The sequence below is a fragment of the Salminus brasiliensis genome, chromosome 10 (genome assembly GCF_030463535.1).
Source record: "Salminus brasiliensis chromosome 10, fSalBra1.hap2, whole genome shotgun sequence".
NCBI lineage: Eukaryota > Metazoa > Chordata > Actinopteri > Characiformes > Bryconidae > Salminus > Salminus brasiliensis.
Genome location: NC_132887.1, coordinates 925,946 through 943,819, shown reverse-complemented (window position 1 = coordinate 943,819; position 17,874 = coordinate 925,946). Strand labels below are relative to the sequence as shown.

The 17,874-nt window shown below is 45.3% G+C and overlaps 1 protein-coding gene across 7 annotated transcripts in view; it reads right to left on the bottom strand.

Moving 5' to 3' along the window:
- The window catches only part of ralgapa1 (Ral GTPase activating protein catalytic subunit alpha 1), a 108,038-nt gene that overhangs the window by 27,853 nt on the left and 62,311 nt on the right, over positions 1 to 17,874 (bottom strand). For all 7 annotated transcript variants that reach the window (XM_072688953.1, XM_072688947.1, XM_072688948.1 and 4 more), the window contains 6 exons: positions 16,329 to 16,882; positions 15,424 to 15,863; positions 10,691 to 10,762; positions 9,284 to 9,407; positions 8,423 to 8,578; positions 1,821 to 1,979 (listed from right to left, as the gene is read on the bottom strand). In XM_072688953.1, the coding sequence (XP_072545054.1) occupies positions 1,821 to 1,979; positions 8,423 to 8,578; positions 9,284 to 9,407; positions 10,691 to 10,762; positions 15,424 to 15,863; positions 16,329 to 16,882 (1,505 nt within the window). The remainder of the gene's footprint in view (positions 1 to 1,820; positions 1,980 to 8,422; positions 8,579 to 9,283; positions 9,408 to 10,690; positions 10,763 to 15,423; positions 15,864 to 16,328; positions 16,883 to 17,874) is intronic.

Genomic DNA, 17,874 nt, shown 5'->3' with positions numbered 1-17,874 from the left:
ACTACAGCCGTGAAGTCAGTCGTGAGAGTGCACTCCCTCTCATGCCCCTCCTGTGTTTTCTTACTTCGTACACTCCCAACATGAGAGCAAAACGGTCTGAGAACACATGCCTTCATCACATTCTGCTGGAGAGGCTTCATGCCGGTTTTGCCCAGGTCCAGTTTCCAGTCCTGGATTGTGTTCTTGCTGGACGTTAAGGAACTGGTTAATGTCACTGATTGGTCATGTAGTGTCACGCCTATCAAAGATTACAAAGCCCAGGACTGGAAACTGGATTTAAGGTCCAGATTTGAAAACCCCTGTTCCAGATACTTTACATATCAATCAATATTAAAAAAATCACAAAGAGTTGTTTAACAATGGTTTTAGAAATTTACACCAATTTCTTACAAATAAATAAGAAACAGTGAATCTGAAACAATAAATGGACCCTAAACATATAAGTAAACATCAAAACACCATTTTAACAGAAGGCAGCGTGTCTGCAAACTTTTGGAAATGATGTTAGTGTAGATTCAATGAAATTCAATCCTGAACCAGAATCAAATGCCCTCGATGTTCCTTCAGCAAACAAGCCGACAGACGAAAGTGACATAAAGCAGAAGTCGCAGTGAATGGCCGCAGTGCGGTGAAATGGACCCTAAATGGACGTTCATAAAAGCCAGAACGCTGCTTTCCGCTATCACTCCATCTTCCTACGCTTTACTCCGACTGAGGGACGCATGTCTCGTCCATCCATCCATGCCGGAATTCGATTCTCAGAATCCTGCTCATTCAATTAGCGCAGACATAACTGAGCAGGAAGCGGAGGATTTGAGAGCAGATAGGCTTCCAGTGTCTCCGTATCGAGTGTTCAGTAGACTCCGTCTAACAGATTTCCAATACAGCAGAGGGCCGAAGACACGCAGTTCCCGGCGTACTGATTTCCAAACAGCGCGCACAACACCGCTAGAGAAAGAGACGCCACATCCCAAACAGAACTACTGATCATTTCTAACCGATAATCAATCAATAATTACTGTATTGGAGACTATTAGACTAAAAGATGCATTTTCTCGAAATGTTCTGCACAGTTAAACACAGTTACGATGTAAACAGAGTCCCTGAGAGTGGGTTCTAGATAATCTCCCCCAGTCAGAGCTGTGGTTCTACAGTGGAGGTTCTAGATAAGCTCCCCCAGTCAGAGCTGTGGTTCTACAGTGGAGGTTCTAGATAAGCCCCCCCAGTCAGAGCTGTGGTTCTACAGTGGAGGTGAAGGGAAGCAGACGTCTGAAGCTCTAATAAAAGCTCCTTCACCAAGTTCTTCACCTAATGGTGATGAAGACGCTGCCTGATGCCTGAGACACGGTTCTACCAGAGTTCTGAGAAGAGCTCGGCTCTAGAACCTGCTTTTAAAATCAGATCATTAAAATGGTGGAGGGATACATGCTGCAGGGTGTAGTGCGGCTACAGAAAGTAGTCCCTAAAGAGAACTGCATTAGTTCAGATTCTCTATTCACTATTTTACCTTCATCATCATCATCATCATCATCATTCCATATAAAACTCAGAAGACTCGTGTAGCTGCACTGGTGGGTTTGGATAGGAGATAAATTATGGGCTGTGTCTGAGTTGTAGTCATGGCGACCGACGCCTGCTTCCATTCACCTCCACTGTAGAGTAACTGTAGTTTCACACCAAACCCCCACTCTGGATTTGTTCATCTCACACACTGAGTTTCAGGGAGAGTTCCACTGTTCCTGTGGATTTGTACTGAGTGGGTCTTTTCTGGGTTCTGGATATGCTGAGGTTAGTGGCAGGGGAGGGGGGTTGTCACTTGCCTCTGGTTTTTTGATGATCTGGATGCTGTACATGTGGTTCTTCATGGGATAAATGACGATGAGGACGTCGCCGAACTCTGTGGGGATGATGCCTCTCCTGTAGTCCCGCGTGTGCTCCGACCAAACAATGTGAACCTCATCATTCCCCAGGTGCCTCAACTACGAGAGAGAGGGAGAACGAGGGAGTGAGAGACACTTAAAGAAACACAATATACAGTCAAACACACCACTGATCCCACCAACATCTTAAACCCAACTGCTCCTAGTTTCACAGACAGTCCTGCAAAATTCACAGTGAATAATACTGAGTAAGACATACTGAATACTGAGCATCGAATACTGAATCATTTACAGTATATACTGAAAAAATCATACTGGATACTGAACAATTCACAGTGGGTACTAAATAATTAATAGTAGACACTGAATAATTCAGAGTGAATTCAGGAAAATTTGTATTGGATACAGAATAATTCATAGTAAATACTAAGAGATTGAGACAGGACACTGAACAATTCATCCTGGATACTGAGTGAATCATAGTAGACACTGAATAATTCATAGTGGACACGGAATAAGTCATGATGAATACTGAATCATTTACAATAGCTACTAAATAATTCAAAGTGAATTCTGAATAATTCATAGCGGATAAAAAATTGTGTGTGTTGGATACGGAATAGTTCACAGTAAATACTAAGCGTTTCAGACAGGACACTGAACAATTCATCATAGATACTGAATTATTTATAGTAGACACTGAAAAAGTGGATTCACAGTGGATACTGAATAATTCATAATGTATACTGAATAATACATAGTGAATACAGTATCATTTGCATCAGATACTGAATAATTTACAGTACATACTGAAACAAATCACACTGGACACCAAACAATTCACATTGGATACTAAATAATTTACAATGGATTCTGAACAATTAATAGTAGATACCTAATAATTTCGAGTGAATTTTGAATAATTTATAGCGGATACAAAATAATTTGTATTGGATATGGAATAATTCATAGTAAACACTAAACGATTCAGACAGGACACAATTCATCGCAAATACTGAATTAATCATAGTGAATACTGAATCATTTGTATCGGATATTAAACAATTTACAGTACATACTGAAAAATTCATACTGGACTGAACAATTCACAGTAGATACAAAATAATTTAGTCAAATATAAATAAGCAGATACTGAATAATTCACAGTAGATACTAAATAATTTATAGTGGATTCAGAATAATTCATAATGGATTCTGAAAACTTAGTGAACAGAGAAGAATTCATAGTGGATACTAAACAATAGGTATTATTTACTGAATAATTAATAATTTGCAATGAATCATTTATTTTGGATACAAAATAATTCATAGTGCATTGTGAATTATTTATTCTAGACACTGAAACGTTAGTGAAGGGAGGCGTAGTGTGCAGTCCATATATAACAAACGTTAAACAGCCCTTGGATCCGTTTGTTTATTAAAATAGTTTATTAAACAGAAGAAAAATGAACTGTTTAACGTGTAATTGTTTGATTTAAGAGTATCTCTAATATTAATAAATGAATGATAAGGCAGCGGTTTAAAGGATTAGTATCCTCTTCGAGCTGATCTGAGGAAAATCACTCATGCTCAGATCCAGCCTTGAGCACAAAGTATAATTCAGACTCTCTCAGACTCGCCGTTCTCAGTTTAGAGGTGACTGCACTGCTGTGAGTTCTGACCGTTGGCTTGTCCATGGCTGTCCGCTACACTGCTATTAACCTTGAGTACTGACAGGTACGACGGGAGCCAGGCGCTCCCTCCCAACACCTCACATCCATCTTCCACTGCCCACTCCATCTTCCAAAGCTCACTCCATCTTCCACGCCTCACTCAATCACACAACGGCCGTGGACTCAGAGGGACAGCGCCAACCTTTACACACCCAATCACACACCCTGCAGCGTTAGCGATGTTCCAGTCACAGCCAGCTAACAGCAGCCAGACTGCCTCTTAAATCAGAGCCGTTTCCTCACTGAGCTCTCCTTCAGAACGGGCTGCCGGGGAGCAGACACTGCTCATCTTCACTAGCTGATTAGACATCTTTACCATACATAGGCTGAATGGGTGGGGCTACACTGCTGTAGGCTGAATGGGTGGGGCTACACTGCTGAAACAGCTGTAGGCTGAACGGGTGGGGTTAAACTGCTGTAGGCTGAATGGGTGGGGCTACACTGCTGAAACAGCTGTAGGATGAATGGGTGGGGCTTACCTGCTGTAGGCTAAATGGGTGGGGTTAAACTGCTGTAGGCAGAATGGGTGGGGCTTACCTGCTGTAGGCTGAATGGGTGGGGCTAAACTGCTGAAACATCTGTAGACTGAATGGGTGGGGCTTACCTGCTGTAGGCTGAATGGGTGGGGATAACTGCTGAAACAGCTGTAGGCTGAACGGGGGTGGGGCTAAACTTCTGTAGGCTGAACGGGGGTGGGGCTAAACTGCTGTAGGATGAACGGGTGGGGCTAAGCCGCTGCAGGCTATATGTAGTAATATGGAGATTGATGATCCAGGCAGTGACAGTAAAACCACTGAAGGTGGCACTTTAGGACAGTGTGAACTGGGGAGTGGACCATACGGTCAGTTCTCCAGAATATGGGCCCTTTAAGGTCCAAATCCCCTGCACACCGCTAACCCAGACACACAGCCTTCCCCTCTCCTCTACGTCTGAACAGATCCTGTGGTCACCAATCGTTTCTCTGCACCACTTTCTGCATTGAAGGAGCAAATTGGCCACATTATGAAGCTCCTCTGTCTTCGAGCTCAGCCGATGGAAGACGACGGGGTGGCAGGGGCAGAGCGGCGGAGGCAGAGTGAGGGCTGACCCCGAGCGAATGAATGAGCGTGTATCAGGGCGCTGGCGGCTGAGCCGACACGCTTTAGTGTCTGCTTAACATGGTTTAGCGTCGCTATCGGCTCATCTCGGTCCGGCTAGCGTTTCCAGCAGCCCCTACAAATCCAATTTCACCCAGAAGAGTCATGGTAGGCTCAGTGGCTGGGGGAGGGGGAGGGGGGGTGACAAGCCCAATCTAATTTGGGGTGGAATATGGCCTTGTGTGGCAAGAGGTCCCCTCGGCTCCCCCTTTAGGCCGCTAACAGAAGCACATCGGCCTCTGAGGGGCCGTCTAACCCGGCCTCAGCGCACCACGCTCAAATTACAGCTATGAATTACAGCAAGCGCCGCGCCTAGCTAATGCCCACCGCCGCTGCCATTTCGTTTCAGGGGTGTGTGTGTGTGTGTGTGTGTGTGTGTGTGTAACAAAACGATTTAGGGTTTATTGGAAGATAAGGGCGGTCTGGACGATGTGATTCTCTTTCATCTCAGCCATCTTTGCCCCCGTCGTTCAGGGAGCTTCTAAGAAATGGCTCTCGTCTCTGGCAGCCAGAATAAACACACACAAGCTAATGGCTCAGCTTCAGTCAGCATGCAGCTCTGCTCCGCGGTGGACTGAAACGGCCTGCACTAAAATGGCTAATGTCGGTCGCTGTTCAAATATAATCAGCCCGTGTGGCGACCATGGTGGTCCCCCCTACCAAGCCTGTCCCTCCTGAGGTCAAGTCCTCCTCACAGCAATGCTACAAGGCTTCCCAGAAGAGGCTGTTACTGCAGCAAAGAGGGACCACAGAAGAGACAAGGGGAGAAACAAGGAGGAGAACCGAAGAGGACAGAAAAAGACAGCCAAGGACAGAGGAGGATACAGGAGAATAGAGGAGGACATATGATAATAGAAAAAGACAGAGGACAGAGGGGGGCAGTGGTGAAAAGATGACGATAGAGAAAGATAGAAGAGGATAAAGGAGGGTATTGGAGAACAGACGGAAGAGGAGGATATAAGTAAACAGAGGATGGTAGAGAACAGAGGAAGATCAAAGAGGACAGAGAAGGACAGGGGAGGACACAGGATTGTTGAAGAGAACAAAGGAAGACAGAGGAGGACAAAGGATGGGAGAAGATAACCGAGGACAATAAAGGAGGACAGAAGAGGACAGAGGAAGATTCAAGAGCAAAGAGGATGGGAGAGGAGAGCAAAGGCAGATAGAGGAGGACAGAGGAGGACAGAGGAGGATGGAGGAGGAGAACAGAGGATGGTAAAGGAGGACAATGGGGGGGGGGGGAGAAGAAGACAGAGGAGGGGAGAGTAGGACAGAGGAGAACAGAGGAGGATGGAGGATAGAGGAGAAGAACAATGGTTCATCACTGGTTCTGTCCAATGAGAGGAGAGGAGGACAGTGGATGGCAGATGAGGATAGAGGAGGACAGTGGATGGGAGAGGAGGACAGAGGACAGTGGGTGGTAGAGGAGAACAGAGGATGATAGAGGAGGACAGTGGGTGGTAGAGGAGGACAGTGGATGGGAGAGGAGGACAGTAGATGGGAGAGGAGGACAGTAGATGGGAGAGGAGGACAGTGGGTGGTAGAGGAGGACAGTGGGTGGTAGAGGAGGACAGTGGGTGGTAGAGGAGGACAGTGGATGGGAGAGGAGGACAGTGGGTGGTAGAGGAGGACAGTGGGTGGTAGAGGAGGACAGTGGATGGGAGAGGAGAACAGTGGATGGGAGAGGAGGACAGTGGGTGGTAGAGGAGGACAGTGGGTGGTAGAGGAGGACAGTGGATGGGAGAGGAGGACAGTGGGTGGTAGAGGAGGACAGTGGGTGGTAGAGGAGGACAGTGGATGGGAGAGGAGGACAGTGGATGGGAGAGGAGGACAGTGGATGGGAGAGGAGGACAGTGGAAGGGAGAGGAGGACAGTGGAAGGGAGAGGAGGACAGTGGACAGTGGATAGTAGAGGAGGGGACACTGTGTTGGCTGTGCTCAGCTGTGGGGGGGGGGTCTGTACTCAGGCTGACCGCAGTAATCCTATTACTGCTCTGCTCCTCCCCTCTCGCTCGGAGGTCAAGTGGCGGCCCCTCCGCTGTATTACCCGCCGTCTGCGCTCATTAATAAAGTCTTCGGAGGGCATTAGCAGCTTATCGCCTCGCTCCTCTGCCCACAAGACGTATGCCCAGGGAAGTGAGGGGACAGCTCTAATGACACGCGATTGGTCATCCGGCCGGCACAAACGAGCCCCCGTTCGCGGCCTCCCGGCCCGGGTCATTACTGCTAATTCTACCCTTTATTAGATTTCACTGGTTCTGTCCAATGAGGAGGACAAATACCAGCGCAGAGAGAGCGAGAGAGCGAGAGAGAGAGAGAGAGAGAGAAAAAGAGAGAGAAAGAAAGAAAGAGAGTGAGTGCGAGAAAGAGAGAGAGCGCGAGAGCGAGAGACATGGCCGTTAAGAATCATTACTCTCTCGTGTTCAGGCGAAAATCTCTATTTAAAAATCCACAAAAATGAAGGTTGTGTGTGTGTGTGTGTGTGTGTGTGTGTGTGTGTGTGTGTTAGTTCAAATGACACAGTAGGGTCAGCGCGGCTTTGTGAGCCACTTCACCCCAACACAGGAGGACCAGAGCTGGACCCACTGAGAGTCAGAAAGGAGGGAGAGAGAGGGAGACTCTGGACTCTCTCTGCTCAAAGGTCACATAGAAGGATCTATAGAAGAGTCTACAGAAGGGTCTATAGAACGGTTATTATTACAGAATAATATATAAAAGGATCTATAGAAGGATCTATAGAAGGGTCTATAAAAGGGTCTATCGAATAATATATAAAAGTATATATAAAAGGGTATACAAAAGGGTCTACAGAAGGGCCAATAAAAGGGTCTACAGAAGGGCCTATCAAAGGATATATAGAAGGGTCTACAGAGGGGCCAAAAGAAGGGTCTATAGGTGCCTAAAGGTTTGTGGACACTGGAGTTGGGGATGGGGTGAGGTGGTGATCAGACCTCTGTATTCCTGTATAGGATATCATCCAGTAACAGGAACACTCCCAACAGAGGAATACACTGCTGTTGGGAGTGTCATATTCTACCACTTCCCGGCTTTACTGGAGGATATTTGGAGTCTCAGGCTGTCCTGAAGTCTTCTTCTGGGTTTAACTGAACACAACAGTGGACTCTGATTGGCTATGCAGTCTAATGCGCTACCAGTATGGGCCGGGGGTTGCGAGTTCGCTTTGCCATCAGCAGCCGGAGCCTGAGAAATTAAAGAATGAAGCTTAAGGGACGTTGGCCTGTATGGGCCTCTGTTAGCTTCTGCGGTGGAGCTGTGCGTGTTGGCAGCCCGGCGATAAGAGGCAGTGGCTGGCTTCACATGTATTGGAGGTGAAATGTATTAAGGACTGAATGGGTGGGTTAAGAGGCAGCACCAAATTGGGAGGAAAAGGACACATTTATAATTAATTAATTAAATAATGCTGCACTACGCCAGTATATCGGCATCGATGCGTGTAATTTCATACGATCAGGCAAAAAAAAAAAAAAAAAAAGAAAAAAAGTAGGAGGTATCCCCTCTTCCCATCCAGGTGTGGGGAGTTTTAAGGAGGTGTGCAGTGTGTTCAAGATTTTTTTTACCAGACGGGCACATGAATTTAGACTCACACCAAGCCACCACGGCATCACATACACACCCTCTCCCTTATGAGGGTGGTCTCTTCTCTGCAGATTTACCTTTTTGGTAAGGGAGTCGTCAGAGTCTGGGGGCATTCGCGTGGAAACGTGGAACATCACCTCCACGGTAGAGGTGGCGAAGTAAGGCGTGGTCAAACCCGTGCTTTTATTCCTCTGCAGTCCCCCCATGAAGCCACAGTGACTCGTCAGGTTCACCTGTACACACACACGCGACGATCAGACGACTACTTCTTATACACACACACTCTTTTAGAACTTCCACTACATGAACAAAAGTATTGGGACACTTACAGGAGCTTTTCTGACTTTTTTTCCTCCTATTACATACAGAACCACGCTGGAGTTCAGGGAGCTCTTCAGAACCTCCCGTTCTTTCACTGATGTGTGGAGGAAAGACTGTCTGCAGGGCTAGAGTTTATGCACCTGAATTTAATAAAGAGGTGTGTCCCAATACTTTTGTCCATATAGCTCAAGTCTGAAGCAAATATATTCTGATGTTCCTAGATGGTTCTCGACATGTTTACATTTAGTGTTTAAAAATAATAATGGGGCTGGACTAAATCATCACATGTGTTTTCCCCAGATTATCCTTCAACACTGCTCATCTGTAGTGTGTATAACAGCTAATAATCAACCAAAACCGCATAATTCATAATTCATAATTCATTTAACACTAACCACTCTTTACACCTCTCTCTTTAAGACAAAATACGTAAATGACCTCTGTACTGACTGGTAGCCTCATTCAAAAAGCAGCAGCGCTGAAACACCTCTTATAGCTTCAGTGTGAGTGGGCGGGGCTAAACTGTGAGCTGTATGGACTGGGGGAGTGAATTCTGGAACCAGGTTTGGTTTTCCATGCTATGGACTCTGTGAGTGTGCGGAATGAGAGAGGCGTACCTCCCAGCCCAGTCCGGATACGAAGTCCTCATAGGCCTCACTCCCGCTGGTGTTGGACAGGATGGAGTGTTTATCCTCCTGCCCCTCGGCCACGTAAAACACAGCGATCTTGTGCGTCTCGCGGCTAGAGCAAAAAAACACAGCAAGCAGGTGAATTACACGACTGTTCAAACGGCTTCAACCATTTGTAGTGTTAATAATCCTCTCTATGCTATATTAACATATTGACTTCAAAGGCAGTCAATATTTCAACTATTTTTGGTTCAATAACAATAACAATAATGTGTAATATTAATGATATTAGAGATTCATACTGGATATTAATGTTATTAGAGCTTCATACTGGATATTAATGTTATTAGAGCTTCATACTGGATATTAATGTTATTAGAACTTCATCCTGGATATTAATGTTATTAGAACTTCATACTGGATATTAATGCTATTAGAGCTTCATCCTGGATATTAATGCTATTAGAGCTTCATCCTGGATATTAATGCTATTAGAGCTTCATCCTGGATATTAATGTTATTAGAGCTTCATAACGGATATTAATGTTATTAGAGCTTCATAACGGATATTAATGTTATTAGAGCTTAATTCTGGATATTAATGTTATAAGAGCTTCATACTGGATATTAATGTTATTAGAGCTTCATAACGGATATTAATGCTATAAGAGCTTCATAACGGATATTAATGATATTAGAGCTTCATAACGGATATTAATGATATTAGAGCTTCATAACGGATATTAATGCTATTAGAGCTTCATAACGGATATTAATGCTATTAGAGCTTCATTCTGGATATTAATGTTATAAGAGCTTCATTCTGGATATTAATGCTATTAGAGCTTCATACTGGATATTAATGTTATAAGAGCTTCATTCTGGATATTAATGTTATAAGAGCTTCATTCTGGATATTAATGTTATTAGAGCTTCATACTGGATATTAATGCTATTGGAACTTCATACTGCATATTAATGATATTAGAGCTTCATACTGGATATTAATGCTATTAGAGCTTCATACTGGATATTAATGTTATTAGAGCTCCATACTGGATATTAATGTTATTAGAGCTCCATACTGGATATTAATGCTATTAGAGCTTCATACTGGATATTAATGTTATAAGAGCTTTATACTGGATGGTCTCTCAGTCAGGTTTGAATCATATGTGTTCATCGTTTTTTTTATGGTCAGTTTAATGGTGATGATCTGAAAGCAGATTAGATTATTTATTATTATTTATCTTAAACCGAACTGATTTATATTGCTGAAAACACTGATTCCAAACTTTTGACTGGTCTGAACTGATATGAAACGTGAGGCAGACACGCGGACTCTCTCTGGGGAGGAAAAAAGGAACAGCATGTATTTTCAGGTTTCGGACTCACCACTGCCTGGAGTCCAGGTTTTTCAGCTCCCTCAGCAGCTTCTCGTTTTTTTTCAGCAGGTGGAAATTGCTCCTGTGGAGAACAGGTTAGCACATGTGAGAAACACAGCGAGGGCAGGAGAACGCTCTAGAACTGACTGTTCTTACGTGGGGTTTCTTTTTGTGAATTTGACGACCCATTCAATAAACAACAAAGGGGGGTGGGTCAAAACCATCAGACGGCCGAAGCCTTGCTCAGAGAGGCAGACAGAAACCGTCTCTGCTGGTGTCTTCGGAACACTGGACGTGTGGTTCTTCACATAGTGGACGATAAGCCTCAAAATACAACACTCAATATCATAAACACTGAAATTTATGACCATGAAAGCGTCACTGCATGGTAGAACAGCGCTCCACCCCTCCAGAGTCTGATCAATCTTCCTGAAGGTGTTTTTCAGTCAGACTGCTGGTTCTGATTCGCCCTTGCCAATGTTACCAAGGTCTTCCGGACCTCAGCTTGACCTCCACCATTGGTGTTATCTGCCATTTCTTAATGACATTAGGAACTGAGGAACCAGCTCCTGAACACACTCTCCTCCTGCTCTGTGGAGCATGGTGATGTTCAGCAGCTGCTTAGAGGAGCTCATGGCTGCTGATTGTTGGGACGAGGTTTGAGGACGATTGCTGTGAGGATTTGATTGCATTCAGCAACAAGAACATTAGTAAGGTCAGGATGTTAGATGATGATCATCACCACCCCACCTCATCATCCCCAACTCCCCTCCTCAACCCCTTCCAAAAGTACTGGATGGAGCTCCTCCACCATCATTCCAGAGAACACAGTTCTTCCACTGCTCCACAGCTCCTCAATGCTGGGGGGCTTTATACCCCTCTAGCCCACGCCTGGCATTAGGCAGCATGGAGCCAATAGGGTCATGATGATGATCTGCTCCAGAGAGTCCTATTCTATTGGCAGTACTTCTTCTCTACAGGGACTAGACAAGCTGTGTGCTTTCAAACCCTGTGACTGCATTCATTAGAAAAGGTGTCTAAAACATTTGGACGTATAGTGTGTACACAGTAAATGTACAACCCAAAATAAAGACATAACAGCTACAGTGGGGGCAGGGGGGGGGTGATATTCGACAACCCACATCTTTCTCAGAGGTGCAACTGGTTGTGATTGGCTCCTCATCAGACAGGAGGAGCTGATCGCTCATTAGGAGGAAGCTTTCTTAATTATCCATCGCTTTGTTTTTAAATCTGTGCGTTGGAGAAACACCGGCAACGTGACACACAGCGAACTGCGGCCCACACTTCCAGAAGCAGGGCAGTGAGGAGGAACACATGCGCCCCTCTCTCTCTGCTGAAAGTGAACTCGTAATCCAGCACTTTCTCTCTCTCTCTCTCTCTCTCTCTCTCGCGCCGCACGACCGTGTGAGTCATGCGTAAAAGCCATGCGATGCTGCCTAAAAGGAGTTTTTTTGTTTCGTGCTCTTTTCCCTTTGAGCAGGGTCTCTTTATTAGCTTGTTGCAATGTAATGGTCTTCATTTTGCCCATTGAAAGCGAGCCATTTGAGAGGCGTGCGCGAGGACGGTGTGAAAGAGGCATTAGCGAGCCGTTCCCGTTCACAAAGCGGCGGCGGATTGCGACGCCTTATAGTCTCTGACCACGGGTAAATGATACATGAATGCCTGGAGAGCAAAAGCAGGACAATTCCTCATTAAAGGACCCCCGTCGCATTCTCCTTCAGCTCTAATAACCCCACCGCCAGATTCTAAAGCTAGCCCCCTTTTATTTCCAGCCCAGAATGAAAGGCAGCGCTGCAGCGCGGGAGATGACAGGACCCTCAAGAATTAATCTGCCATAAGAGCACTGACACACACACACACACACACATATGCAGACCTGTTAAAGACATGGCTTTTTTGTCAGGCGGTTCTATACGCCAACAATAGGACGACAATTTTCCCCTCGTTGCTCCTCATGTATATCATATAAATTAATACCATTACAGAAGACACACTCCCCCATCCCCCAATTACTCCTAATCTGAAAGTATTCCAGATCATATCAGCGATAATGGGCCGTCTCATGAGCAGATGGAGAAATGCAGGAGGAAAAGAGCCGTCAGTACAGCAAAGTGCAGCTGATGAGCTGCAATGATGAGGATGATGAGGATGATGAGTGAGGGGGAAAAGTGCTGATTGCTTTAAGCTGATTACAGGAGCTCAGCAGACAAACAGGGAAACAGGATGTTTACACCCGTTATCTGATTCCAACAACAGCTCCACACACACACACACACACACACACACACACACACACACACACACTAATCTGTTTCAGTCCAGGAATATGAAAGCAGGAGTGTTTAAAGCCTGAAAAACTACAAATTATTTATAGAATAATTATTTATATCAACATTTTCACTTACACTGATTTTATACATTTTACAAAAAAGTGATTAGTTAATAAAAGCTATTTTACGCTGACTAGTGCGCCCCCTAGAGGTTGAAAATTCAAGTCCAGCTGCGTTCCAAAGCCTGACTTGCAGCCGAGGTGGGCTGCATTTCTTGGCTGCTACGTAGAGCTGGTTGATATAGGAAAAAAATGTATCATGATATTTAATTTTTTCATGATATTCGATATTTATCACAATATTTTTTGTCATTTAGACAAAAGTGCACCAACAGCGTAATTGTTTTTAAAACTGCTGTCCAAATACTCTCCCATACTGAGTACTGTGCATTTTTTGCACAAGCATTTGCACTAATAACTTTACTACCTCACTGGACTCTATTTATCGCACATTGCACAACTTGCACACTACAGTCATTATTTATTATCCTCTGGTCTGTACTGTGTTGTGTTGCACTTGTGTTCTGTATGCACTGTGTCTGTGTTGCACCATGGTCCTGGAGGAACGTTGTTTGGTTTCACTGTGTTCTCTGTATGTAGCTGAAATGACAATAAAACCCACTTGACTTGAAACAAACAAAGCCCACTATAGCTGCAAATTTTAGAAAGAGAGAAAGCGAGCAAACCTAGATGAGCTAGTCTACGAACTGAGCCTCTCCCCAGAACGCTCCCTTGACTCCACGCTCTCAGATATGAGGCTTTATACTATGTGCAATACCCCCTCCACACACGTGCAATTAAGAGTCATTTGCAATAAGCCTGTAAATAATACTGTTATTGCTTTTTTACCTTTTATTTATATTGTGTATATAGTGTAAATTATTTATCTACATTTTTGTATCTGAGTGTCTTGCTATCCCTTTCTGCTGACACTGAGAATTTCCCCACTGTGGGACTAATAAAGGATTATCTTATTTTATCTATCTTTATCCACAGGTGGATTTGGGTCTCAGGTAGCTGGAACACGGCCTGTGCTGTGGGGTTTAGCCTGCTAGCTAACTTAATCTATCTAATTTATCTAAGCCTAGATAGCGGCTACGAGTCCAAACCCAGCAGAACCGGCCTCTCATTTCTCCTTTCTGTTCCTCCCAGCACCAGTCTCTCGACTTCTGCTCTCACTGTAGACTGTAGCAGAGCTAGCTAAGCAAAGGCTAACTTAGCAAGAGGCTACAGATCCAAACCCATGGAGAAAAACTAAACGTCCTTCCAACAGCAGCAGCTCATCATCTAAGCGTTTACAGGTGGGTTTTAGTGAGCTCACCCTGGACTAGATCTGAGCTCAGCAGATTGTTATACTGGTAGCTAAGCTAATGCCAGCTAACGAGCTTCCCTCTGTCCTGACTCAGAGCAGGTTAGCGTTAGTAGTAGTTGCCAGATTGATGGTTTAACAGGTGTGTGCAGTGTTTACCTAGTCTGTGATGGGGACGCACCGATCCGATATTAGGATCGAGTACTGGTCCCGATATTAACAAAATTAGCTGGATCAGATATCAGATACCTGGCAACCCAGATTTAATTTGTTGGTGTGAGACTGCACTAAATGTGCAAATAAATTAATGACAAATGGTGATTTAGTACATTTATATCTGTGTTCATTTGTTATATTATATAAAGTAATGTCAAGTAAAGTCAATCCTGATGTCTCAAGTCTCTCCCACATGGTGAGATACGGGTTATTAATATCTAGTTATTATTTAGTTATATATTTATTAATATATTTAGTTTATTAATTAATTCAGCAATGATATCGGACTGGTATCAGGTATCGACCGATATGCAAAGTGTATGTATCAGTATCAGAACTGAAAAAGCTGGATCGGTGCATCCCTAGTCTATGACCCTGTGAACAAACTGGACTCTAATCCCGTCCCTGGTAATACCCACAGTGATATTTTGGGACAGTATGATGTTGTGGAAAAAGAGGATACAGCCCTCCCAGAGAGCCGAGTAATAAAAAGGAGGAAAGGCTGCTTCCTCAAACGCTGACAGAGCATCAGAACTGCAGATACTACAGGTGCTGATGTTCCCCTGCTGACCATTAACTGCTCTGTTCTCTTCTGAGAGAGCTCCTCGCTGCTGCAGGCCAGGAACGATGGAGGTTTCAGGAGCCGTAACTCTAACTGCGGCACAGCGGCAAAAACAAAGGATTTTTTAATCATCTAATTTTAAGACCTTTTTCTGATCAGTGGAAACCCTGTACAGCAGTCTGAGAGCTCCAGGGCCAGATGCAAACCTCAGACACCAGACTTTCGACCACTTTTTGGAGTCAGGGTGAAAAGCTGGGACAGTAAGAACCTCTTAAATCTCTTAAATATGACGGTTCCCTGCCTCACCTCTTCTCCCAGGAGTTCATGCCCAGTATGTTGAGCAGCAGTCTGCAGTAGTAGAAGGCTGACTGCGGCCGCTGGGGGCTCGGCTCGGGCTGCCCCGCTGCCCGCATGTTGATCTCGTTTCCGCGGTGAAGGCTGAACTCCCGCTCCTCTGCGCTCTGCTTGAGGATGGCATTGATGACGTCATTCTCCTGCTTCTCCGAGACGCAGACGGGGGGCGGAGCCGGGATATTGAGGGGCGTTCCCGTGCGCTGGAGGCACTCCGGGCTGGAGTACCCGAGGTACTGCAGCATCTCGTCCAGCGCGTCCTCCCCATCCTGCAGGGAGTCCCAGCTGGGAACAGCCTCACGACACCGCCGCTTCGCCAGCGGAGCCATCAGCTCCAGAACCGCCTCCTCCTCGTCCTCGTCCTCGTCCTCGTCCTCCTCCGGCTCCTCCAAAACCTGCAGCAGGGTCATAGTCATTTTACATTCGTGGTGTTTAGGTGCAATAAATGCTTTGAAAGTGCTCTTCACTGCTGGAGATAATGTCTATAGAGTAATGTCTAACTCAGCAGCCTAGCGGCATAATAAATAAATAAATAAATAAATAAATAAAAAACTTATAATATAATTAAAAAAAAAAATTTTACTCACGTCTTGGCCGCCCTTATTATTTAGACATATAGATTACTATTTATTTAAGACTATACAAATATTAGATGATACCACACCACACCTGTCTAAACCCTTAGCCCCCCACAGCCCCTCCCCTTCCATCCACAACCACTAATCAAAGCAATACAAAGCAACTGAATAAAAAGCAGCTAATAACAATAATAATAATAATAATGTGGAGTGCGACCAGCAGCCCAGATTTCCTGACTTCAGTACATCTCAGTGGAAGAGCCAATAAGCATCATCACACACCTCCTCCTCCTCCTCCTCCTGCTCCCTCTGCATCTCCTCACTCTCAAGGATCTCCTCGCTCTCCTCGTCCTCCCCTCTCTCCAATCCCTCTGCCTCAGTGCCGGGCTCTCCGTCTCCCCCCACAGGACCGGAGGAGGAGACGGTGTGGAAGTGTACAGGCTGGCTGGGTGCGGCGCAGTGAGGCGGTCCGTACAGCACGGCCGAGTCCCACGAGTGTTTACCCGAGATGTCCCTTACGATGACCCGCACGCAGGCGTTGGCGGAGGTGAGGCCGGCAGCCATGCCACCCCCGGGCAGGCCGTCCTGGGCCCGAATCTGCAGGCAGGACAGCAGCGTGGTGCCGTTCAGCACGAAGAACTGCAGGTTGGGCGTGTGGAAGAGCTCGGGTGCGAGGTCGCTGCTGTCGCAGTACGGGTTGTCCTGGTTCTCGCACACCTGACTGGTCAAAGTCGCTGGACCGCCGCTCATGGGGTAATGACCCAGGTGATTCACCAGGTGGGAGATGACCGTACGAGCCGCGATGGAGATCAGGCCCTGCTGGATACGGCTTCTCACTGCAAAGAGGGTGAGAGAGCAAGACAGAGAGAGATGACGATGAAGAGAGAGAGGATAAAAGTGGGCATGTGATTTGTGGATTTATGCCCCCCTGCCTCGGGACAGCAAATTTTTTTATCATTAAATAAGCTAATTAGTGTGCGACACCCCTGATCAGAGCGCCCAACTCATATCTCTATCCAGTTACATCCAAATACACATTTATCCCCACAGGTGCAAAGATGTATATGGGTACGGACATATATGATAATTGATGTATATGAGTACAGATGTATATGGGTATGAATGTATATGGGTACGAATGTATAGGAGTATGAATGTACATGGGTAAGAATGTATATGGGTACGAATGTATATGGTATGAATGCATATGATAATGGATGTATATGGGTATGGATGGGAATGGACACATATGGATATGATTTGGATGAGTATGGATGTTTATAGATAGGGGTATGGGTATACATGTGTATGGATTTGGGTATGGAGATGGGATGGATGAAGATGGATGTGATTAGGTACAGGAGACCACATGATCAATGTCGAATGTGTGGTCTAGAAGGGTATAAAGTCCCCCAGCCTTGGACTGGGGAGCAGTGGAGCTGTGTTTTTTTGGGGTGATGGTGCTCCAACCAATACTTTTGAAATGAGCTGGAGAGGCAAAACTAATCTTCCAACATCAGAACCTGATGCTCTCACTTTTGCGGACAGAATGCAATCAAATGCTTCTCACTGCAATGTTCCAAGATCTAGGGTATGGCCTTCCCAGAACAGTAGTGGCCGTTACTGCAGTAAAGGGGGACAAACCCACTACCAACACCCTTGATTTCAGGAGGAACGCTGAAGGGGCAGTTGTCTACATTTCTTTTGTTTTTGGTATTCATTTTTTTAAATTCATTATTTACATTAAAAAAAAGAGCAAAAATGAAATATTTAATACAGGGTTTCTCATAATGAACCCAAACCAAAGCCAATAAGCCGCCCCTAAATT